Source organism: Microcaecilia unicolor, chromosome 13, assembly GCF_901765095.1.
Source record: "Microcaecilia unicolor chromosome 13, aMicUni1.1, whole genome shotgun sequence".
NCBI lineage: Eukaryota > Metazoa > Chordata > Amphibia > Gymnophiona > Siphonopidae > Microcaecilia > Microcaecilia unicolor.
This window is the reverse complement of record NC_044043.1, coordinates 43,751,733-43,777,220: the sequence shown is the minus strand read 5'-3', so window position 1 is coordinate 43,777,220 and position 25,488 is coordinate 43,751,733. Positions and strand designations below refer to the sequence as shown.

General features: G+C 45.0%; 1 protein-coding gene across 7 annotated transcripts in view; it reads right to left on the bottom strand.

Annotated features, from left to right (window-relative positions):
* The window catches only part of HNF1B (HNF1 homeobox B), a 256,081-nt gene that overhangs the window by 28,843 nt on the left and 201,750 nt on the right, over positions 1–25,488 (bottom strand). For all 7 annotated transcript variants that reach the window (XM_030186229.1, XM_030186232.1, XM_030186234.1 and 4 more), the window contains one exon: positions 6,852–7,006. In XM_030186229.1, the coding sequence (XP_030042089.1) occupies positions 6,852–7,006 (155 nt within the window). The remainder of the gene's footprint in view (positions 1–6,851; positions 7,007–25,488) is intronic.

Below are 25,488 nucleotides of genomic sequence, written 5' to 3'. Positions count from 1 at the left end.
CACCTGGTCACCTTAATTCCTTATAAAGAAGATATTTACAAACAATAAAGAGGAAAAGGCAGAGAGGGGCTGTTGTAGGGATCCTTCCACAAAGCCTCTGCAATCAAGAGAAGACAATAGTGGCAGACTGGATAAATAAGGAAGGGAATGAGCTACAGCAGCAGCAAAGAGGGGGCAAGAAAGATCATAGCCTGGGGCGTAGCAGAATGCTTTGTGAAGTCAGCCTTGAATCAGTAGGGACTGGAGAGACAGAAGAGCAAGCAGTGATGGTCTTGGTGGGCAGACTTCTATGGTCTGTGCCCTAAATCTGGCAACGACAAATCAAGTTTCTAGTATACATATGTAATAGTAACATAGTAACATAGTAGATGACGGCAGAAAAAGACCTGCATGGTCCATCCAGTCTGCCCAACAAAGATAACTCATATGTATCACATCATATCTTATGTTATGAGTTTATCTCCCTGGGCAGACTGGATGGACCGTACAGGTCTTTATCTGCTGTCGTCTACTATGTTACTATGGTGGGGGTAGGGGGCCAGTGGGCGAGGGGGAAGGGGCAGGGAGCACAGGTGGAAGAAAGTTTTTGAGGTCGGTGAGGCTGTGGGGAGGGGGAACAGAAACAGAAGGCAAAGGATGAGCATGTTTTCTTTATTCCAAAGATATAGACCCTGGAAGGTCCAGATAATGTATTTTAATGGCATTAGCAGGTGCTAACGTTTAAGTAAATTGATTTGGCTCACACCTTTCTTCTGTAGTTCAAGGTAAGCTAAGTTCAGATACTGTAGGTATTTGTTTTGTCCCTATAGGGCTTACAATCTAAGGAGTTAATGCAAAAATGTAACTCCCCAGTGCAATAAATGAATAGGATGCAAACAGGCCTCGTGCATAAAATGTGCACTAACAGGGCACAGCGCACTGGATGCATGCAGAAATGGGTTTTGCACTAGTGTCAACTAGAGGTCTTGTGCAAGACCTATACCCGATCCCCTGCCCCTGGACACTCCCGACAAACATGTCTCTGTTGCATATTAATTTGAATTGATGCATAGTTAGTAAATAGACCCTGTAGGGAATAATGAAGTTGCATTATTTAACATGCATTAAATTATATTAATACAGATTAGTAACCGAGGGCTGAAATGCAGAACTAGTCTGACCTCTGTAGTGAGTAAGTTAATGGAAACGCTTCGAAAACAGAGGATAGCAAATCCAATGGCAACATGGTTTTACTAGAGGTAGATCGTGTCAGACACTAAAGCTGATGAATTTCTTTGAATGGGTAGCCAGACAGTCATATCCAAGGCGAGAGGTAGATATGCTGTGCTTAGATTTCAGCAAATCTTTTTACCATAGTTCCACAGCCCTAAAGTGAGTGACTGGGGGGTGGGGGGTAGGGGGGAGGAAGAGGCCAATGCTCAAAACTTAACATTGGCGTTAGAGGCAATTTGCACCAGACTAGCATGCATGGTAATGCGTGCAGAATGTTTGGAGGGCTCTAGCGCAGGAAACAACGTTTGCACCAAAGATGGCCATAAGTTGCATTTAAATGTACTCACATGGATGTTAATGAGGTCTTTTCATATTTCCTCCCAATGCTCAGATAACAGCACAGAAACAAATGATGCCCTTAATGCTGGAAACTTACCACCAGCTCAGGGGGGTAGCGTTGAAGGTTTTGAAGAGAGGATTTCTTCACAATTTCTCACTTTAAACCAGGGTCATAGCCAGACCTTGGCGGGAAGGGGGTCCAGAGCCTGAGGTGGGGGGGCACAGTTTAGTCTGCCGCTGCCCCCCCCCCGCTGACCTTCCCCCGCCACTTTCGATCCCCCTCCCGCCGCCGACCCTACCCCACCAACCCTCCCCCGCCGCCGACCCTCTCCCATCACTGCTGCCGTCAGGTCCTTTGCTGGCGGGGGTCCCCAACCCCCGCCAGTCAAAGTCTTCTTCAGCTCCGGTCTCCAGCGCATTCACTGATCTGTTTCTGTGAGTCCTGACTCCTGATGTCCTGCATGAGCGCACGCATGATGTCAGGAGTCAGGACTCACAGAAATAGATCAGCAAACGTGCCAGAGACTGGCGCTGAAGAAGACTTCAGCTGGCGAGGGTTGGGGACCCCCGCCAGCAAAGGTACCTGGCGGTGGCAGGTCAGCGGCAGTGGGTTGAAAGTGGCAGGGGAAGGTTGGCGGCGGAGGGGGTCAAAAGTAGAGGGAATCAGGGCTAAATCTGTGGGGTCCATGCCCCCACCTAGCTAAGCCCCTGCTTTAAACGACCACTTTTGTCTTCTTTTAGAAGCAGAAGGAAGCTCGAGCAGCCTCTAAACGCTGATAGTGAGAAACAAATGTGTGTGAATCCAAGCAAAAGAGAAGATGCAAGCACAGATCGGCACTGTTCTTAAATATAAGCTTTCCAAATGAAAACAATTTTTGAAACGCTTATATTTAAAGGTGCCGATGTGTGTTTGCGCTTCCAGTCTTGCCTGTGCATGGGCCCAAGAGCTGTGCTTACTATGAAACTTTGTGCATGTGCCAGGCACCTTCCCCCCCCCCCCCTTGCTTTTGGTTTACTAGTGCGCATGTAATTTGAATACAATTTCTTTTGAGCATTGGGGGGCTAGGTTTCGGGGCTATTCTTGCACTGTGGGGTCCGCGCTGTTGGCTTTGAGCATCGGCACCTGGAACAGAAATTAGATGAGTGGAAGGCAGCAAAGGGTGGAGTTCACTCTGAGGAAAGGGAGTTGCCAGTGATGTGTGGCAATCTTGGTCTGGTTCTTTCTAATATTTTCGTAAGTGATATTGCAGAAGGACTGTCTGATAAGGTTTGCCTTTGAGGATGATATCAAAATCTTCAATAGGGATAGGGTAGATATTCCTAATTGGTGTGGATAACATGAAGAGGGATCTAGCAAAGCTTGAAGAATGGCCCGGAATTTGTCAGCTAAGATTTAATGCTTAAAAAATGCAGGGTCATGCACTTGGGCTGGAAAAACTCGAGGGAGCGGTGCTTTATAGGGGGTGAAGTACTTCTGTGCATGTAAGAAGAGTGGGACTTGGGGGGTGATCATATGTGATGAAGTTACAGTGGCCAAAAAGGTAGAAAGCAGGATACCTGAATGCATAGGGAGAGGAATGGTCAGTGGAAAAAGGAGCGATAGTGTCTCTGTAAGTCTTCATTTAGAGTACTGTGTACAGTTCTGGAGACCATAACTTCAAAAAATATACACAGGATGCGGTGGGTTCAGAAGGCTACTTCTAAAATGGTCATTGGTTTTCATCATAATGTATATGGGGACAGACATAAAGATCTCAATATAAATACTTTGGAAGAAAGGTGGGAGAGGGGAGATATGAAAGAGAGACATTTAAATATCTCCATGACATAAATGCACAAGATGCGAGCCTCTTATAACTGAAAGGAAGCTCTGGAATGAGGGGGCATAGGAGGTGAAATGGACAGAACTCAGGAGTAATTTCAAGAAATACTTATTTACAGAAAGGGTGGTGGAGGTGGTGGAGAAAGCTTGGGACAAGTACAGAAGATCTCTAAGGGAGAAGAAGGGATAGTAGATGATATAGATGGGCAGGCTGGATAGGCCTATGGGGGCCAATATTCGGACCACGGGGAATTAGCCCAGCTTATTTACAGAATGGCTGAAGTGGTTTTCTGTGCTGGTTTAGCTCTAATGTGGAGTCCGTCAGTGCTTATAAACCATTTAACACAAATATTTTATGGGGTTTTCTGTTGTTAAAGAGTGAGATATATCCCTGGTAAATCCAAATCAAACAAAAGGAAAGGCAGGAAATGTAACCTGAGTTCAGGCACCTTTGAGGTACAGAATATTCACAGCAGAGTGTGGTTGTCATGCTATTAATTTAGGGCTGGGTGAACCTTGTAGCCTTCAGCAAACCACAGTAAATAAACAAATATTAGAAAAATAAAGCACCGTGTACCACTGAGAGAAAAGATGACTCTAAAATTTAGACATTATTGGAAGAAACATCTGTTGAAGTTTAACTGGGCCACGATTTACATAGTAACATAGTAAATGAAGGCAGATAGAGACCTGAACGGTCCATGCAGTCTGCCCAACAGTCAAAATCATTATCAAGTCATGATTAAACCAACAATGAATGTGATATAAAATACTTGATCATTGTCTCTCTCTGGCATTTCTAGGACATAGACCGTGGAAGTCCGCCCAGCCCTGTCTCTAGGTTCCAACTACTAAAGTTACCATCGAAGTCCACGCCAGCCTATCCAAACCCGTCTTGTCATTTGCAGGACACAGACCATAAAAGTCTGCCCGGCACAGTCCTCAAATTCCAAATTACTGGAGTTTCTGCTGAAGCCCTTGACAGCCAATCCTTAACCGGATTGCCACACAAAATGTTCTTCTGCATGTCAACAGTAGTATAAAAACATGAACACTAATTTTGAATAGAGATAGGCATTTGTTTGCAACAACACGGGAAATGCCAAGGACATGATTTTGTGTTTTGAACTCACCCACTTTGCAGAGTGTGAACTACTTGCAAAGAGGGCACACTTTATCTCTTTTTCCGATAGTGCTTGCATGTGTGAACCACTGCACATGTGCAAATCGTCGTGCATGCAAATAATGCCTGCCTTCTATTTGCAAAGAGAGTACACTATTTCAAAAGAGTGCGCACTCATAATGACATTTCCCCCAAAACCAAAAATGAAGACTACCAAAATAAAACAATTCTACAAATGACACGGGAAATTAAATGGAATGCAAATTTTTGGGCTGCCCTCCCTAAATTTGAATTAGTTAATAACAGGGGTAGGATAGGACAACCTTGCATGAGTGTGAATTTTCAATGTTACCCAATTCAAACTGAAATGATCCTCAGTAATTTTCAACAGTGTACCATCTGGGACCATGGTGGATCTTATCTGTTCATCCCCTATCCCATCCAAACAAAGTCTGAATCCACTTGGGTACATTGAACCAACCCCTAAGTGCTTTTAAGATGTTTAAGAGCTAAAACAACAGGACAACACAGAAATAAAACTATGCATGAATACCCAATGGAAGAATGAACCAGTGGTTAGTACACTGGGCTGAGAACCAAGGAAGGAAGGGTTCGAATTCCACTGCTGCTCCTTGTGATCTTGAGCAATTCATTTAATCCTCCATTGCCTCAGCTACAAACTTAGGAGCTGATGCAATAAAAGCTGAACTACCTCATAGCACAACCGTTCAAGATTCATTTTTCTGTACTAATCTTACTCCTGATATAGGAAGAAAGATTAATGTGGTAAAATCAGTGATTATGCAAACTGTTGAATATTAAATTGTTCCCAATGTAATAAAAAAAATGGTGCTAACATCTAGCACAGTGTTTTACTCATTTCGTAGACATGAATCTATACACCAGCTCAAGACTCATGGCTGCCCTAAAGCTGCAGCACAGGAGCATAGGATTCTCCCATCCTTCTTGACCCCAAAAATATCAGTGGTGGCCCACATGGCCACCCCTTGACCCCAAATGGCCCTTGCATCATGGACTCTAAATCCATCAAACAGGTGCCATCATTAATCAAACACTATGATGTCTTCTCTCTCCGTGGACTCAATAGATCTAGAATTCAGAGTGTCCAATCTAGGATCCGAGTCGTGGACATACTACACAGCAGCATGAAACACTTACCAAAGGGCCAGGCCTGTATTTAATTTCTATGAAAACTGATTCCTTGCATTGTATTCAAACAGATTCATTTAGAAGCAAAATATAAAGCCATGTCAATCACTAACTAGTGTAAGGAACTCCATCACTTAATGCTTTGCTGTTCATCTTATCGGGAAAAGTTCTTCCTGATGGCCAGCCAATGCTCAGAGTCCTTTTCCTCCATTGAGTAAACCGCTTTTGAATGTAGTGCCTGCCTTAGTGGCTCTTTTACTAAGCTGTGCTAAAAGGTGGCCTGCAGTATGACTAGCACGTGGGTCCCACCTCACGCTGAGGCCACTTTTAACATGGCTGTAAAATGGCCGATTATTCATTTCTTCAATTAATGGCCACCCACTAATTTCCCACTTAGAGCATGGTCATTAGTGCATGAGCCCTTACCAATCTCTATTTTGTACGCAGGAAGGGCTCATGCACTAACCATACGCTAATCAGTTGGTGCGCGGCAATTTAGCTGCACTGATTATGCTGGGCACGCATCCTCTCTACCCCCCCAAACATGCTCCAGCACTAAAAAAGAGAAAGTATATTTCAGCACATGGGAGGTGTGTGCAGATGCTGAAAATACCACGGGACACTTGAGCGCACACGCGGCACTGCATTTCCCGCACGGTAAGCACGCATTAGTGCTTACTGTCGCATAGCAAAAGGACCCCTCAGTGTTTTCCAAAGCTCTGATTTCCATTTCAGATGATACCTGCTCAATTCATATGTTAAAAAAAGGTATTTTGGGGGAGGCAGTGGGGTTGGTACTACTCAGATTTTATGAGGGCCTAAAGGAAAATATATGAACAAGCATTTTATCAACATGGATGTCATCGGCGGTGAAAAACAAACAGTGTTCCACCCAGCCTGTTACTTTACAAGGTATTTAATCAATGAAATGAGAGCAGTTTTTTGTCAGGTTTATTGGCTGGGCTGAAAGCCTACACCAGGAGCAGCATTAAGAGCGCTGAGGGGGCCCAGCACAGCGACTTTCAGTCCAGACTTGTACACCTTCAAGACTCCCCTCCACCTCACAATGCTCCATTGTTTATGGCAGGCCCTGGGAGAAACTGGAAAACACTCTTGTTTGCCTTCTCTGCTCAGGCCCTCCTTATCTTATCAGCTTTGCTGCCACAATGGACCAGGTGTACTCACCATTTTACCATCCAGCAAACTATGGCTTGGGTCCAGGCCTGCCGGAGAAACCTGCTGTAAAATGGCCTGGCTGGTTGCCAGGCCACTGTTGCCATGGTGACTGATAGAGGAGGAGGAAGTGACCTCATTGTTTCCCTGCTGGCTATATCTCACCCCTGAAGGACAACAACAACAACAAGAATGGCATTAGTTTCTTTTCAAATGTATTCCGTGCAAACAGTTCCCAATGGTATTTTACATGAACCAGACCCACCCCTCCTCAATCTTGTTTTTTAACCAACCCTTAAAAAGAAAAGAGGTATTATTAAAAACAATCCTGTTAATTAGGAATGTCATAAATACTGTTTTTTAGACTATCTGATAACATATTGGAAAATTATGATAAGAAACCTAGGAGGGAGTGGCATATCTCTCAGTTCTTCACAAACTTACAGATGTCACTCTTTTGTATCATTCCTTTCTGTAGACTTTAATGGTGTCACTCTCCCATGTCATTCACCTCAATAGGTTTCATCCTCTTTATTTTATCATTCCACACACTCCAGAGAGGTCAATGGCATCATTTTACTAATCATTAATTTATCTCCATAGATTTCAATAGTATCACTTTCCTAACCACCTGCTTTCCCATCACAGATATTAATGTCATCGTCACCCTTCCAACCAGGTCATTCCTCTCCATAGATGTCAATAGTATCCTTTCATAGATATCATTGTTTTACCAATTGAAAATGGTAAAAATCTTGTTCATCAGTATGAGAAGTGTATGAAGATTGTACCATAGAAAAGTAGTGTAACAAATCCATGACCCTTTACCTTCATTACAATGGACATATATTGAAGCAGCCTGATGGCACTATGACAATGTGGTGTGATGCCATGCTATTTACCATGGGTTCAGCCTCCAAAGCCCAGGTTCTGTACCTGGGCTTGGGCTGATTGGGGCTGGATATACAGTAGAAGCAGCAATTACTATCACTATTTCACCCTATCCGAATTTGCCCAACTTTTAATACTGTTCCTTCTTCTGTGTAGCCAGTTATTGCAAGCACAGCCTTGACAAGGGGCCACAGACCTCAGTTCCTTTCAGAATCTGGTGTTTGTACACCTGAGCCTGGCTGATAAGTCCTGCTATTGTGTGCTATGCCACTTATGTATGCCCTTACAGCAGGGGTCAAATCCAGTCCTCAAGGTGCACAACCCTGCCTGGTTTTCAGGATTTTCACAATGAATATGTATGAGATCAATTTGAATGCAATGGAAGCAGTGAATGCAAATAGATCTCTTACATATTAATTGTGGAAATCCAGAAAACTAGGCTGAGTTGTGGACATTGAGGACTGGATTTGAGGACCCCTCCTTTACAGAATAGCGCTCAGGTGTTATGATGCCACTTACATGTGTAAATCTACACTTACCTGTGAATGTACCAGTACTCTGTACACTTAGGCTGCCAACTGGATCCAGATTTGCAGGACAGGGTTGATCCAGTCATGGGTTTACCACATTGCATGTCCTAAGAAAAGAAAGACTACAAGACCCAGCATGCATTGGGGTAAATCCATGATTGGCTCAACCCTGTCCTGCAAATCTGGATCCAGTTGGCAGCCTTTAACTTAGGCACTTAAATGGAATGTCAATGTGAATGCCCTGTTATACAATTGTCCTCATGGTGATGTAACCCAATGGAGGCTGGTTCCAGTTAAGCTGAAAGCCCATAAAAGCAGAAGGAAAACAGCTGAGTGAAAGCAAAAACGGAATGCACATCGTGATATGCATACACTTGGGTTTAGAATTTGTTTCACCCCAAAATCCCAACAGTTTGCTTTGTCATGACTTAGGTTATTAATTAAAACATATGACATTCCTTAAAGCACATCAACAACCTTTCTCCTTATTTACTGACATAACCATATAAATTTCTTTTCCTTCACCTTTGAACAGTAATTCCTCTCCTGCCTTCTTTAAGTGTGCAGCTGTAATTCTTTGCCTCTTGCACATATGTTATATGTTCACAAGGTGATATATAAAATTGCCACCTCAACCCAGGTGAACCCAAACATGCAGAACCTGTTCTAGTTTTGTGCCATTACGTGCGCTGAATGAAAGCTCTGATTTTCTTAGAGACATCAACAAGAAAATCTAAACTACAGATTTGAGCATGCAATACGGCAAAAACCAGGAATAGATTGTTTGCTTGACTCTATTAGATTGTAAGCTCTTTGAGCAGGGACTGTCTTTCTTCTATGTTTGTGCAGCGCTGCGTATGCCTTGTAGCGCTATAGAAATGCTAAATAGTAGTAGTAGTACCTGGAATGAGGTAGGGTACTGCAGTACGTTGCTCGTTCTGAACTAAAGGTTGTTGCTAGACCGACTACAGAACTGAGGGGCCAATGCAGAATGCTAGAGCAGACAGAGGCGCATGTTTAGTACGACATCTGCGCTCAACTTTCTGGGCACCCGATGCAGAAAAGGGTTTTGTGCAGAAGTATAACCTTGTGTTAGACACCAGCACACATACTATTAAAATGGAGGCTATTAGCTATTCTGCCCTGATGCAGAGAACAGCTGAAGAAGACTTAGGCAAGCACAATGTGGGAACATGAATGCCAGATCTGAGAAGGTATAGAAGGGTCCGCTCATTCTTCTACAGTAGGGGTGGAATAGATAACAGCCATCATTATCCCCAATACTATAATCTTCCTACCCAGAAAGGACCCTCCCCCCATGCTCCGATCTCTCACCCTCCAACTCCAGAAGGGACCCATACCTCCAGAGATGCGCTCTTGTTTGCTCTCAACACTACCCAACAAAATCCCCAGAAGTCTAGCAGACTACCCACCTTCTGATACTCTATGACACCCCAAAAATAAATTCCTGGTAGTTTAGTGGATCCCCACCCATGATCCCGTTCTGACACCTCAAAATTAAATCCCTCATATTCTAGTGGACCATGAACCCCCAAAACCCCTAGGCCAGTAGTGTAGAAAGGGCAGGGTGGTGGGGACAGTTTGGCTGGGGTCCAGGCAGCAAGGGGGTACGTAGAGCAGGCATGCAGCTTTTGGATTTGCCAGTCCCCTGCCCCTTCTGACATTACTTCCTGTTCCAGTGCAGGGGACTGGCAGAGATGACAGCGGCGTACCTGCTCTCACACCCCCTTGCTAGGAGGAAAGGTGGTGAGGTGATGCGCTTCGGGGTGTGGCGATGCTCTGGGGGGGGGGGGCGCAGCGGTGACCCACCCAGGTGGCAAACAAGCTAGGAACGCCACTGTTCTAGGCCCTCCCCAGACCACCTCTGTGATTCTTGTACAAGAGGCAGAAGTGAAGGCCACATACTCCTTCCATGCCATCATGTTCCAAAATGGTGGCACGCACTGACCCAGCATGGTGCATCCTGAGACACAACACGCAGAATCAGTCTGACAAATAAGGGGATTTTCCCCTTATTTGGTAGTCTGAGTGGGGACACAATGTGTTCCAGGATGCACCATGCGAAGTCAGGTGTTGCCATTTGGAAGATGGTACAGAGGCAAGATTGAGTGGCTATTGCTTCTGCCTCTTGTTTAAAGTATGCGGGGTGGGGAAGGGTGTTATGGGTGGGTTGGAGTCTACTACCAGGGATTTAGCTTTGGGGTGCTGGAGGGATGGGAATCCACTAGATTATACAAGGAATTTTTTGGTTAGCTTTGGAGGGTGAGGGGAGGCAGGGCATTGGGGCACGAGAAGATCCTTTCTGGGCTCAGGAGATTGATGCATCTGGAGGGGTCCCTTAGACTACCAGGAATTATTGGTGAGGGGTCTGGAGGAGGCACCAGTCTTTTTAAAGAATATCTCCTTTTCTATCAGTGTGTGAAACAATTACTGCTCACAAACTGACAGGAAGAGAGACATCTTTTGTTCTTCAACAGCAAACAACCATACTACTGCCATGGTATGTGCTGTTTTTAGTAACTGTGCACACTTTAATGCAACAGTAGTTTGTGTACCGTTAGTTTACTGCACTGAGGAGCAAACATTGTGCATTCAGCTTGTGTTAGAAGAAGTTCACTAAGCTATCACTGAATGGCTTCAAAGCAAGCTTTCTGCACCAGCCCAGTGGCGTACCGAGGGCAGGGCGGTGGGGGCGGTCTGCCCCGGGTGCACGCTGCTGGAGGGGTGCAGAAAGCAGCCGCAGGGCTGTCGGCTCCGCTGGTTCCCTGCTCCCTCTGCCCCAGAACAGGTTACTTCCTGTTCTGGGGCAGAGGGAGCAGGGAACTAGCGGAACTGACAGCCCTGCGGCTGCTCCCAGCAGGTAAGAATGCACCGGGGGGGGGGGGGGGGGGGGGGGAATGCTGCTGTGCCCGGTGGGGGGGGGGGGGGTGCACAGCGGCGATCCACCCTGGGTGGCAGCCGACCAAGGATCGCCACTGCACCAGCCCTTAAGACTTTTAATATGATGCACCTTCTCAATCTATGTATTAAGGAGTAGCATCCCCATGTTCTATCCCCTTCCCAGAGCCAACAAGTACACAAAGAGAGCTCTGACAGGCACCAGACAGCCCCAGGTTTATTTGAATGTGTCAATGTCCTGTCCACATAATCTCAGGAAGTAACAGAAAAGGCATGGTCACAGAGCTGGGGCCAAAATGTGTCAAGGACTCTCCACGGTACACACCACAAATTAAAGGGTGTCTTTGTCACTCTGTGTACATAAGACATCAGTACAATGCTCTGCTGTTTCTTCCAGATCTGACTGCTGGCCAGAGAAGTGAGGCAAGAAGGCAGAGAGAGAGAGAGAGAGGGAGAGAGGAGGGGGGGGGGGGGGGGGGAAAGAGAGAGAGAGAGAGGGAGGCAGGTGCATGTAACATAGTAGCATAGTAAATGATGGCAGATAACGACCTGAACGGTCCATCTAGTCTGCCCGACAAGATAAACTCATTTTACATGGTATGTGATACTTTATATGTATACTCGAGTTTGATTTGTCCTTGCTATTCTCAGGGCACAGACTTGTTCTTGTACTAAAAGTTCTGAAGCTAACGTTGAAGCCCCTTAAAATTTACACTCCAGCCCATCGCTATCGATATATGTAGCACTGTTCCTATGTAATGTTTATGTCTATCCTTACTAGGACTTGTTAGACCACATTTACCAAAACAATGTATCTAAGCGATGTACAGTTGTCTAAAACTGATAAAAACAAAAGAAAAAGGAACACCATTTAAAAATAAGATAGCTCAGCAATCACACCAAAATAGACAATTTAGTCCGATATTTCAGGTTACTCCCTGTATTCAGAGCAGTCCCGCTGTCAGGCTCCCTTGCTCATTCAGGTTTGAAAAGCCAAAAACAATGTGTCTTCAATAATGCTTTAAACTTAAGAAAAGACTGTTCATTACGAATCTGCTTAGGGGGATCATTCCATAATCTAGGGGACAAGAAATAAAATGCACTATGCCTAGTAGATTCATAGTGGGCTTGTTTAGGATGAAGAAGTACCAACTGAGTGGAATCCAGAGAACATAAGGTACAGGTAGGCATATGAGGAATTGTTTTAGATGCCAAGTAGAGAGGTGTGGTAGCCGTGTTAGTCCACTCTTAAAGGTTATCAATAGAAATCAAACAAAATAAAACATGGAAAAGAAAATAAGATGATACCTTTTTTATTGGACATAACTTAATACATTTCTTGATTAGCTTTCGATGCCAAGTAGGATCTTCCTCCACTCCCATCCCACTATCTGTTGGAGTTCCCCAGGGAACTGTCCTTGGACCCCTTCTCTTCTCAATCTACACCTCTTCCCTGGGCTCGCTGATCTCGTCTCATGGTTTTCAGTATCATCTTTATGCTGATGACACTCAGCTATACCTCTCCACACCTGACATCACCGCGGTGACCCAGGCCAAGGTATCGGCCTGTTTATCCGACATCGCGGCATGGATGTCCAACCGCCACCTGAAACTGAACATGTCCAAGACCGAGCTCCTCGTCTTTCCTCCCAAACCCACTTCTCCTCTTCCTCCACTCTCTATCTCTGTTGATAACACCCTCATCCTCCCCGTCCCATCTGCCCGCAACCTCGGAGTCATCTTCGACTCCTCCCTCTCCTTCTCTGCGCATATCCAACAGACTGCCAAGACCTGTCGCTTCTTCCTCTTCAACATCAGCAAAATTCGCCCTTTCCTCTTTGAGCACACCACCAGAACTCTCGTCCACGCTCTCATTACCTCTCGCCTTGATTACTGCAACTTACTCCTCACCGGCCTCCCACTCAGCCATCTATCCCCCCTTCAATCAGTTCAGAACGCTGCAGCACGTCTTATATTCCGCCAAAACCGATATACTCATATTACCCCTCTCCTCAAATCACTTCATTGGCTTCCGATCAGATATCGCATACAATTCAAGCTCCTCCTCCTTACCTACAAGTGCACTCAGTCTGCGGCTCCTCACTACCTCTCCACCCTCATCTCCCCCTATGTTCCCGCCCGTAACCTCCGCTCACAGGACAAAGCCCTTCTCTCAGTACTCTTCTCCACCACTGCCAACTCCAGGCTCCGCTCATTCTGCCTTGCTTCACCCTATGCCTGGAACAATCTTCCTTTACCCATACGCCATGCCCCCTCCCTACCCATCTTCAAATCTCTGCTTAAAACTCACCTCTTCAATGCTGCCTTCAGCGCCTAACCACTCGAGATAGATAGAATGCCCCAATCTATCCACCCTATCAGATTAACTGTTCACTAGTCCTCTAGATTGTTCACTTGTCTTTAGATTGTTCTCTTGTCTTTAGATTGTAAGCTCTTTGAGCAGGGACCGTCCTTCTATGTTTAAATTGTACAGCGCTGCGTAACCCTAGTAGCGCTTTAGAAATGCTAGTTAGTAGTAGTAGTAGTAGTAGTAGATATCCTCGTTAATAAGCCTTGTGGGTAAGCATTAGAATGTTAAAGAGAATACGATAATTGGCTTGTCATAAATATCTTCTATTATATAGAAATTGTATGTGACCTTTAAGAGTATGGTTCAGCTGACCTGGTTTTTTTTTTGTTTGCATTTTTTTACAGTGATGATGTCATATTACAACTCAGTTCAGTAGACCAGTGGAACACTTACACTTTATTTTGCTTTTTTCTAGTACTCCTATTTACTGCTGGACTCAAGGCTGACCTTACCCTCGGCAACATGATTCACTTTTTGGCTCTGCTTTTCAACCTCTACTGACTCATGCAAATGAGGCCCCATAATGAGTCGCTGCACAAACCCCACATCTCTCCAGATACCCCACAGGCTGCCTCTGCCCGGGCTACAATCTCTTGGCAGCTACATGGACAGGAATGAAAAACTAAAATACTGCCAAGACTTCAGTAAAGTGCATGCAATGTATGGGTATTGATGACATCACCAAAGAACAAAAAGCAGCATGTCACATTTTGAATATAACTGCAGTTTGGATTGTGAGGTTTATGCAGAGGTGGTGGTGGTGGCAGTGGTGGTAGAGGGGTGTACTTGTCTTAAAAGTGACAATATAAAAATAGCCCATGCAGCTGCAAACTGACACTGCAATTTAGGAGCAAAAAAATAGACGTCTACATTTCTTTATAGAATAGTAGCATAACAGGTGAAATATATGCCTATAATTTAGGCCACAAGCATTTATGCCCTGCCATTAGGCCACCTGACACTCTTTTGGAGTAGCATCCACCCCCATGCCCACCATGCTCTGGCATCACCCCCATCCTTCCTTCTCTGAATTTACCTTCTTTTCTTGCTTTTCAAAAGTCAGGGTGGCAGCGGTTCCCATATTGCTGCCCTGCTGCTGACCCCTTCTCTCTTACGGCCTGCCTCTATGATGTACTTCCTGTTTCCTTGGAAGCGGGGCAAGCTACAGTAGAGAGAAGGGGCCGGCGACAGGGCAGCGTATGGGAACCGCTGCCGCCACGACTTTTGGAAAGCCAGAAAAGAAGGTAAATTCAGGGAAGGAAGGAAGTAGATGTCAGACTGGGGGGCGGGGTGGGGGGGAGCAGGTGAGCAGAGCCGGGGTGGCAGACCATTCCCTCACTTCAGGCAGCAGACTTGTCTTGTGCCACCCCTGCTTATACCAGCCATAAAGCTCATGCCTAAATGCCAGACACATACTACTACTACTACTACTATTTAGCATTTCTATAGCGCTACAAGGCATACGCAGCGCTGCACAAACATAGAAGAAAGACAGTCCCTGCTCAAAGAGCTTACAATCTAATAGACAAAAAATAAATAAAGTAAGCAAATCAAATCAATTAATGTGAACGGGAAGGAAGAGAGGAGGGTAGGTGGAGGCGAGTTGTTACAAGTTGTTACGAGTCAAAAGCAATGTTAAAGAGGTGAGCTTTCAGTCTAGATTTAAAGGTGGCCAAGGATGGGGCAAGACGTAGGGGCTCAGGAAGTTTATTCCAGGCGTAGGGTGCAGCGAGACAGAAGGCGCGAAGTCTGGAGTTGGCAGTAGTGGAGAAGGGAACAGATAAGAAGGATTTATCCATGGAGCGGAGTGCACAGGAAGGGGTGTAGGGAAGGACGAGTGTGGAGAGATACTGGGGAGCAGCAGAGTGAGTACATTTATAGGTTAGTAGAAGAAGTTTGAACAGGATGCAAAAACGGATAGGGAGCCAGTGAAGGGTCTTGAGGAGAGGGGTAGTATGAGTAAAGCGACCCTGGCGGAAGATGAGACGGGCAGCAGAGTTTTGAACCGACTGGAGAGGGGAGAGGTGACTAAGTGGGAGGCCAGCAAGAAGCAGATTGCAGTAGTCTAAACGAGAGGTGACAAGGGTGTGGATGAGGGTTTTGGTAGAGTGCTCGGAAAGAAAGGGGCGGATTTTACGGATGTTGTAAAGAAAGAAACGACAGGTCTTGGCAATCTGCTGGATATGAGCAGAGAAGGAGAGACACATACATGTAACTTATAGCATACTAAAAGTTAAATGCATGTGTGAGTCCTACCAATACTCTGCTCAAATTCTACCTGTGTGTAGGCCTACCTGTAAAACACACACTGTGTAAGATAAATGCGTATTTAGAGAAGAGTGTTAGGGAGAATTTCGGCATTTATGCGTCTATGTGCACACATATATGCATATATGCCATTATTCTAATCATATAATATGATTAGAATAATGGCAAGATTAATATGCAAACTCATCTTTTTCGGAGAAGAAGTAGTAGGACTAGAGGTCATGAGTTGAGGTTTCAGGGTGGGAGACTTAGGAGCAATGTCAGGAAATACTTTTTTCACAGAAAGGGTGGTAGATGTCTGGAATGCCTTCCTGGGGGAGGTTGTGAAGACAAAAATGGTGATGGAATTCAAGAATGTGTGAGATAAACACAGAAGATCCCTATATAGAAAAAGAATGGAATCCAATTAAAACAAAACTTATATGACCTCATAACTGCAGTGAGCTTTGACGGCAGCTTCAGAGGTCGAGAAGATAGAATAATGCCGGGAAGACTTCTATGGTCTGGGTCCCGTAAATGGGAAAGACAGATCAGGATCATAAGTACATAAGTACTGCGACACTGGGAAAAGACCAAAGGTCCATCAAGCCCAGCACTCTGTCTCCGACAGTGGCCAATCCAGACCCCAAGAACCTGGCAAAAACCCAAAATTTAATAATGATCAATGGACTTTTCTTTCAGGAATCTGTCCAGACCCCCTTTAAACTCAGCAAGGCAAGCTGCCATCACTACCTTCTCTGGCAATGAGATTGAGGCAGGAGTGGGCTTTGTTGGCTACTCCAGTAGCTGGGAAGTAGGATCGGTGTTGGGCAGACTTTTACAGTCTGTGCCCCAGAATTCATAGGGAAAGATAGAGTTTAGGTATGCCAGTATTTAATCATGAAGAGGTCAAACCTGTGCAGAGTGCCTGATTCAATTCTGGTCACCTTGTTGGGCAGACTGGATGGACTGTGCAGGTCTTTATCTGCCGACATTTACTATTATGTCAATATGTTTACTATTTGTGCGCATATATAGCATGTAAATGTTAGCACCCACTTTATAGAATTATCTCCTTTCTGGGTAGAGTTAATGTGCGTATTTTATGCAAATTTTCAAAGTGAAATTGCATACATGGTTTCTATAAAAAAATACTCATATAATTTTATTTTTGTTACATTTGTACCCCGCACTTTCCCACTCATGGCAGGCTCAATGCAGCTTACATGGGGCAATGGAGGGTTAAGTGACTTGCCCAGAGTCACAAGGAGCTGCCTGTGCCTGAAGTGGGAATTGAACTCAGTTCCTCAGGACCAAAGTCCACCACCCTAACCACTAGGCCACTCCTCCTAGGTGCTATCTAGCTGCTATAGATGCAGGTGGTAGTGGTAGGGGGAAGGGAAAAGGCCAAAACCACTCATATATTTTTGGAAATCTAATGCCCATCTTCTCCCCCCCCCCCCCCCCCATTGCCCCAGCCTCAGCCATCCCCTCTTAGGTCATCCCCTTAATTCTGCCTCTGCAGCAACTTGTCTCCTTCAAGTAACTTCTATGCAACGTCCTACCTGTTGCCACACACCGACAGGACCTGTGGTAGTCCAACCTCTTATTCTACATGGGTTTCTTATCACTGTGGAAACCCATGCAAGTCTGAAGTTACTTGCAGGAGACAAGTTGCTGTGCTGGGCTTGCCACTCTTCCTGACAGCACAGAGATAAAGAGGGGAGAAATGGGATGGGCCTTGATATACCACCTTTTTGTGGTTACAATCAAAGCAATTTGCATACCATATATAGGGGTACTTATTTTGTACCTGGGGCAATAGAGGGTTAAGTGACTTGCTCAGAGTCACCAGGAGCTGCAGTGGTGAATCAAACACAGTTGCCCAGGATCAAAATCCACTGCACTAACCACTAGGCTACTCTTCCGCTCCAGAGAATGGTCCAAAGTTATTTGTAAGAGAAAAGCTGGTGCTCTGAGCTGACTGCACTTCCCATTTCCATAATTATGTAGAGGACAATTTTGAGTCGGACCATTTTAGCTGAGTAAATGTCTTTGAAAACAACTTCAGATGGAGGAAATTCTTGCTACTCTAACATTTCTACTGTTTTTACATGAAAAAAACATACAAAAATCTTACAGCCTCATCATTAAGAATAGGCTTTGAGATGCTAATTAGCTTCTTGTTAGCTAAGGACAAACCTGGGATCACTGGTAATGAAGGAATGTACATTTTTAGACCAGTGAGTATTGGTGAGCATCCCAGCCATACACAGAGTAAACATTACTCAACTGGGACAGTGTCACATTCTTAAATTGTGTTCCTAGCCTCATGCAAAGTGTGTTCTAATAGCTGTGGGAAACCTTAAAATATTATTTACACAATGAGAAGGCAAGATAACAGAATCACAAGCGGTTTTTTTAGTCTTTTTTTTTGTTAACATAAATCTTAAGGATGTTCATATTTTCCTATCAAAAATTGAATTCTTGCTGTGAGCATGAATGCACAAGAAGCTGAAAGGATCTTGGCAAGGTCTGTTGCGGACAAGCAGTTTAAGGCCCTCCTAATTCAGGGATACATTTGTTTGGAATTTGCTCCAGTGGGGGTCAGGAATTTCAGGGGTACCGTACCACTGATTTATGAGGAGTGATAATCTGTCGAGGCACCATGCTAGCGCTGTATTGAGAGCTGGCTCTTTTGATGCAGAACAGCAATTCACATTCAATTCCTTTTTCGCCAAATACTTTGGGAATGAAATCTTAAGAGGAGCCTTGAGATGTCTTGAAGATACAGGACCCACCTCCTTGTAGCATTTTTGCTTGCTACACTTTTCTTAGTCCACTTGAACAGAATTGGCAGAACAACCCCATCCAATGGGTTTACATTGTTAGACTCAAAAGAGTTTGCACTGTAGAGCTGTGCAAAGGCAAACCTTTTGTTTAGTTTATAATATTTATGTATTTATTATTTATTTAGGGCACTTGCTATATCATACACAATAAATCATTTTACCATGCACTAGAACCATTTAGAGTTAATTTTCTAAAGCATTTCTGGGGGGTAAAACAGCAGAAACAGGCTTTGACAAAATTATTTGCTTGACATATGCATAAATTTGTGCAGGAATAGTCTGTATACATGGAGCTATACCTGGATTGTGTGGAGGTGATCCAGGGGCAGTGTTTGCATTTATGTGTAGACTTTTGAAAATACACACATTTGCATATTTATTGAAGCTCTTTGGAACTGTGTACTACTTGAAGATTGCTCTGCTGGCCCTGCCTTGGTAAATGATGTGGTTGGTGGTGGCCCAAAAGAAATGCTACAGTCCTGAGGTGTCGTACTGAAGGGATGTTCCAAAGGGGCATGCCCTTTAGTCTGCCCCTTTGCTGGACCGTTGTGGGGCAGTTTTAAGTGAGGATTGAAAACATTTATTATATCATTTTATTTTGGGCCCCCTGTGTATATCCAGTATGCCTGCAGGTCTGCAATTTGGTGGGGATGTATGCCTGGGTACTGGTTCTGGGGAAGTTATGGGGGGGGGGGGGGGTATCATTTCAGTCTGTTTGAGGATGTGCTTAAAAGAGAAAGGAGGGGAGTAATGGATTTTATAGCTCATTTGGTGTATCCCCTTTGGTCTAGACCAGTGATGGCGAACCTAGGGCACGCAGAGCCCTCTCTGTTGGCACGCTCGCCGTCGCCTCAGCCAGTTCCAGCCCCCCTCTGAATAAAAGTCATACCTGCATCAGGCTTCCTTCCCTCTCACCCAGCATTAAGCTGCCCGAGCACCAAGCTGCCCACCCTCCCTCCGTCCGAGCACCAGGACCCCCCCCCCTTCGAAATGTAAAAGTCATACCTTGTTGGGGTTAAGGCAGCGTCAGTGAAAAGCGCTGCCTCGGTGTGCCTTCAGCCTTCCCTTCTGTCTCTCAAGCGCTGGTCCCGCCCTTGCGGAAACAGGAAATGAGGGCGGGACCAGCGCTTAAGAGACAGAAGGGAAGGCTGAAGGCGCGCCAAGCCAGCGCTTTTCACTGCCGCTGCCGACGCCGCCTTAACCCCGACCAGGTATGACTTTTAAACTTCGGAGGGGGGCCCTGATGCTCGGAGGGAGGGCGGGCGGGCAACCTGGTGCTCGGGCGGCCTGGTGCTGGGTGGGAGGCAGGCCTGATGCCTGGGTGGGAGGGAGGCCTGCCTGGTGCTTGGTCGGTGGGAGGGAGGCCTGGTGCTGGGTGGGAGGGAAGGAGGAAGGGATGCCTGGTGCCTGGGAGGGAGGGAGGGAGGGGCGCCGCTGCCTGGTGCTTGGTGGGAGGGATGCCGCCGCCTGGTGCTTGGTAGGAGGGATGCCGCCTGGTGTTTGGTGGGAGGGAGGGCCGCCACTGGGAGGGAGGGAAGCCCTGGAAACGGAGTTAAGAGAACACATAGAGAGCAGCAGAATCAGAGACTAGGACCAATATGGATAGAAAAACAAAATCACCAGACAACAAAGGTAGAAAAAATCATTTTATTTTCATTTTAGTGTTTGGAATATGTCCAATTTGAGAATTTACATCTGCTGTCTTATTTTGCACTGGGTATACTGGAGCTGTAACAGCTTACAGAAATGATTTATAATGAAAAAAAATCATGTTATTTTTTTCTCCTATACTAGTATAATATTTTTAATGATGTCTGTTTATATGCGCCATGGCTGGTGTAAGGGGTGTGGCTATCATAGGGGTGGAGTCATATGTGGTGACCCCGTCCATAATGAGTACCGGCACCTGTTATTCAGGTTAAATTGCCCTGTTGGCACTTTGCGATAAATAATTAGATTTTGGGTTGCTGTTTGGGCACTCGGTCTCTGAAAGGTTCGCCATCACTGGTCTAGACTGAAGGAAATGGATGGGAATTTGAGTAACAAGATTTTTTTACTAGTTGAGGATGGAAAGAAAAGAGAGGGGTGGCGATTATATTTAAATCAGAATTACACCCTCATAGGTTCTCTTCTGCTGCATTCTTGGGAGGCGAAAGTATATTGATTAAGGTTTTATTTAGTTATTAACTTTATTACATTTTTAAACAAAACAAATAAGGATGAACTGTATTCACAGAAACATGGTATTGAGATGTTCTAAATCGCTAGACAACAATCCAATCATGGGGGACAGGGGGCAGAAAAAGGAAAAAATATTTATTCTAAATCCTAAATAAGCAAAAAGAAATAAGTAAGGTTTAACACAACATTTTAGAGCAACCCTCCTTACATTTTTTGTTTTCTCTCAGGACGTTAATATGGTTATGAAGTTGTATTTTCGCTATTCTCAGGCTTTGTTCATGGGTCAGAAAAGTTGGGTATTCCCAGATGTTACCAAAGAGACACAACAACCTAGGAAATGGTTTCTGTCATTATGCCAGGAGACTCATACTCTTGGTGCTTCTTTTATTTTCCATTATCCCTACAAATGCATTGTTAATTATTGTAATGCCCGTTATATTGTCTTTGACCTTGAACAGTTAAAGGCTTTTCTACAAAGCAATAGGGTGACTGATGCAATAATATAGTAGATGATGGCAGATAAAGACCTGTACGGTCCATCTAGTCTGCCCAACAAAATGAACTCATAGCATAAGGTATGATGTGATACTACATATCTATACTTGATCTTGATTTGTCCTTGCCATTTTCAGGGCACAGACTGTAGAAGTCTGCTCAGCACTGGCCTTTTTCTCCCACTTATTGAGGGACAGAATATTTAAGGTATGAGACCAAATAGGAGAGTCACAGGTGTTAAATTAGAGGGTAGAGTGTCCCAGGGTTCATCCCTTTCTGCAATATTGTTCAATTTGTATGTGATTCTGCTAGTGAAAGCGATTAGCTCTTTTTGATTTACACCATTCCTGTATGCGGATGATATGCAATTTTTTGTAACGTTTACTAAGTTAGTGAAAGATTCTAGGAAAGGCTGGAAGAATGTATGCTTTTAATTCATGGATGGTTATTGAATGTCATGAAAATGGTGATTCTATGGATGCGCTCTGATGAGCTCCCTATACAGCAGGCTGTGATTTCATGACGTTCATGTGGGACTTGAGACAAAAACACTTGGAAGGCAATTCTAAGCTTCCAATTAGACCTCAGATGGCATGTGATAGGATCCTATTCAACAAATAAAGGAGTAGGGAGGGGACATAGGTCAGATATAGTCCAGAGGTAGATGTAGTCTGTATGTGCTTTGATATCTATTTAACAAATTTTCTATTATCTACCTCTGGACTACATCTTTGATTTGGTTGGCCTACGTCTCCTCCCTACTACTTTGGTTGTTACCAATTTATCTCCGTAGGAATTTTTTTGCCTGCCTGGTGCTGAGGTGTGAAGAACCTATTCAATACAGAATATAGGCGCCTAGGTTCCATTGTAAAATACGAGCATAACCAGCTTATCAACAACCCTAAAATTGCACTTATCCCAGTTTAGGTGTGGAAGGGACTCACATAACTTACAGAATTGTTTAAGTTGCATGTGTAAGTGGGGGCTCCACCTTTGTCCTGCTCATGCTCCACCCATGTCTACCTCCACCTTTGCAAATATGTGCTCTATAAGCCTCTTCCTTGATAAAGCAGTATGCGAAACTTGGCCATGTCGGCGGGGGTTCCCTGATATCTCTATGTTGCTGCCATTAAAGATAAGTTTGAATTTTAAAAAAATCTTTTGAACAAAAGTAAAATAAATATTAAAATAAACGTGGGATTCTATGAGGCTTTGCACCGTGCCATTTCGTTTATAACGATAGAGCAAGATTGTTCAGATGGTTGCGAGATGCATATAGATCTGATAATCCCTATAAATGTGTATACAAGATCATGAGGTCTATCTTGTTACATAGATTTGGACACTGTTTTGATTAGATTTTGAAACTTCCTGCTGAATATGTTAATGTTTGGGACATGACTTTAGACAGGGCTATAAGTTATGCAGGCATTGGTAGAATATTGCTTAGGCACCATACTATCATTTATGCGTGAAAGAGTGCAGATAAGCGCATCAATGTTAGCATTGTAAACATTTACCTAGTTGCTCGGGCAGACTTTTCGAATCTTAAAAAGGTGATGTGCTTGTAGACCATACTATGGGGGGAATTCTATAAATGAGGCTCCAAATTCAGCACTTAACTTTAGGCGCCAGGCTTAGGCCTGTAGAAACCTGGTGTAAATGCTGGCGCACAAATTAGGCGTGTTGAAGTCATATTCGATAACTAAGTGCGCAACTTTCTGGAATGCCTCTGACACATTGTGAGGAGTAAGGCTGGAAGCTGTTGTACTGCTGAGCGTTTTTAAGTATTTGAGAGCTGCTGACTGCAATCTTGGATGTTTTGTTGCCAGGGCCGCTGAGAGGGGGGCGGGGGGGGGGGCAAAATTCCCCGGGCCCGGTGCCGGGGTCAGGCCGCCGGCGCTGCAGTCCCCGGTCTCACCTGCCTGCCTCCACGGCTCCGGGCCCCCTTCATTCAAAGCAGCAGTCGCAGATCACCTCTCTTCTGGCCTTCCCTCCGTGTGTCCCGCCCTCGCGGAAACCGGAAGTTATATCAGACGAGGGTGGGACACAGGGAGGAAAGGCCAGAAGAGAGGTGATCTGTGACTGCTGCTTTGAATGAAGGGGGCCCAGAGCCATGGAAGCAGGCAGGTGAGACCGTGGACTGCAGCGGTGGGGGGAGCGATGGGGGTGGCAGCGGCGGGGGGGGGGGGGGCGGAGGCGGGGCAGCCTTGCCTCGGGCCCGGCCTAGTCTTTCGACGGCCCTGTTTGTTGCTAACTGGAGATCATATTCTTTCAGCCCCTGGTTAGTGTTATTATAATACCCCTGATGCAGCCTTGTTGGTGAAATGTGGCCACATCATCAGGACTATTACAATAAAGAATCTTCTGGACTCCTAGTCTACTTTGGTATTTGAGTCTGTATCTTGCTGCAGACTTGAATGGCCTCTTTTTGTGTTGCTGACTCTTGTTCTAAGCAGAATATCACTGCTGATTTTGGTCAGGAATTCCTCTTGCATGAATGTAAGGAGAATAATGTGATTCATTGATATACGATATAATAACCCATGAAGCGGTGAAACACACTGGGTTGTTTGGTTTTATTTCAAATTATTTGTACATACTTTTTTCTGTTTATATATTTTTTAATGATGCTCTTCTATTTCTTTTATAAGTTTTATGTTTGGCCTTAAAGGCAATCCAGGGGCTAGGACCAATCTATTTCTGCACCAAGATCGAAGTGCATGTTCCAAAGAGAACATTGCGCTCCAGTGAATTGAGAAATTTGTCATTGCCCCTGGTTAGAGAGTTTAGACATTTTAGAATAAGGGCACTTTGTTTGTTATGGGCAGTTCCACGGCTATGGATTAAGTTGCCAAAGAACTTGAAAAATCCAAGTGATTATCTGAATTTTCAGAAGCAGCTAAAGATTTGGGCCCCCTTTTACAAAGCCACGCTAGCGGCTGCTGGCGCGGTAATGCCGACACAGCCCCGCATGGCAGCTGCTAGCCCAGCTTTGTAAAAGGGGTGGGGGTTGGCTTTTTACAGAATATTTTACATAATTTGAATTGTTTTTATTAAACTATGTACAGTCTGATTTCTAGGTCAGTTGAAGGAGGTGGAGTGGTAAGTCTTTTAGAGCAAGGAGGGGTCAGGGGGTTGGGTGATATGGATTTATGATCTGGTTTATACTGTTATTTTAATTTAAAGTACTGGACTATAAACCAGCGTATTAAATGAAGTTATTAGTTACATTTATCCAAAAAAATCTGTGTGTGTCAAACAGCAGGTGTAGATGTTAAATACTTAGGCTTATCTTAAAAGTAAACACGTGCATATTTCTGTTATAAAAATTTGTTGATGTCAATACGGGGAGAAGTATACCAGGGGCGTATCTGGAATCCGGCGGTAGGGGGGGCCACAGCCAGAGAGGGGGGGCACATTTTTGCCTCCCTCCCCCCCCCACCCCCGCCGCCGCCTCTCTCCACCCCCTCCCCGCCGTCAACCCTCCCCCGCTGCTTACTTTTGCTGGCGCCGAGGTCCGACCCGCAATCTCCGTTTTTTGTCTTCCTCCGTGGCCATGCTTCCAGGAAGTAACGCTGCAGTGCTGATTCGTTGAATCCAGTTCGACGTCTGACGTCAGACGCCGAACTGGATTCAACGAATCAGCACTGCAGCGTTACTTCCTGGAAGCATGGCCACGGAGGAAGACGAAAAACGGAGATTGCGGGTCGGACCTCGGCGCCAGCAAAAGTAAGCAGCGGGGGAGGGTTGACGGCGGGGAGGGGGGCCAGGGCGAAATCTGCGGGGGCCCAGGCCCCTGTGGCCCCACGCAGATACGCCCCTGAAGTATACATGATTGTTTTATCCATTCACAGTTGTAAAGTTATTCCCTTACTATGTACTAATGAAATAAAACAACATTTTGGGGCCCCTTTACTAAAGTGGGTTAGGCAATTATCCCCAGATTCTATATATGGTGCACCTAAATTTGGGTGCAATCCTCAGATGAGGACACAACTTAATTGGCTAACGAGCCCTTAATGAACCAACAACCAATTATTGACATTAAGTGGCACCATTTAGGATTTGAACACATCTGACTGCATGCTATTCAATAACGCTTGGTGCCCAAACCTCAACAGGGGGCGTGGCCATGGGAGGGGCATGGGCATGTCAGGGGC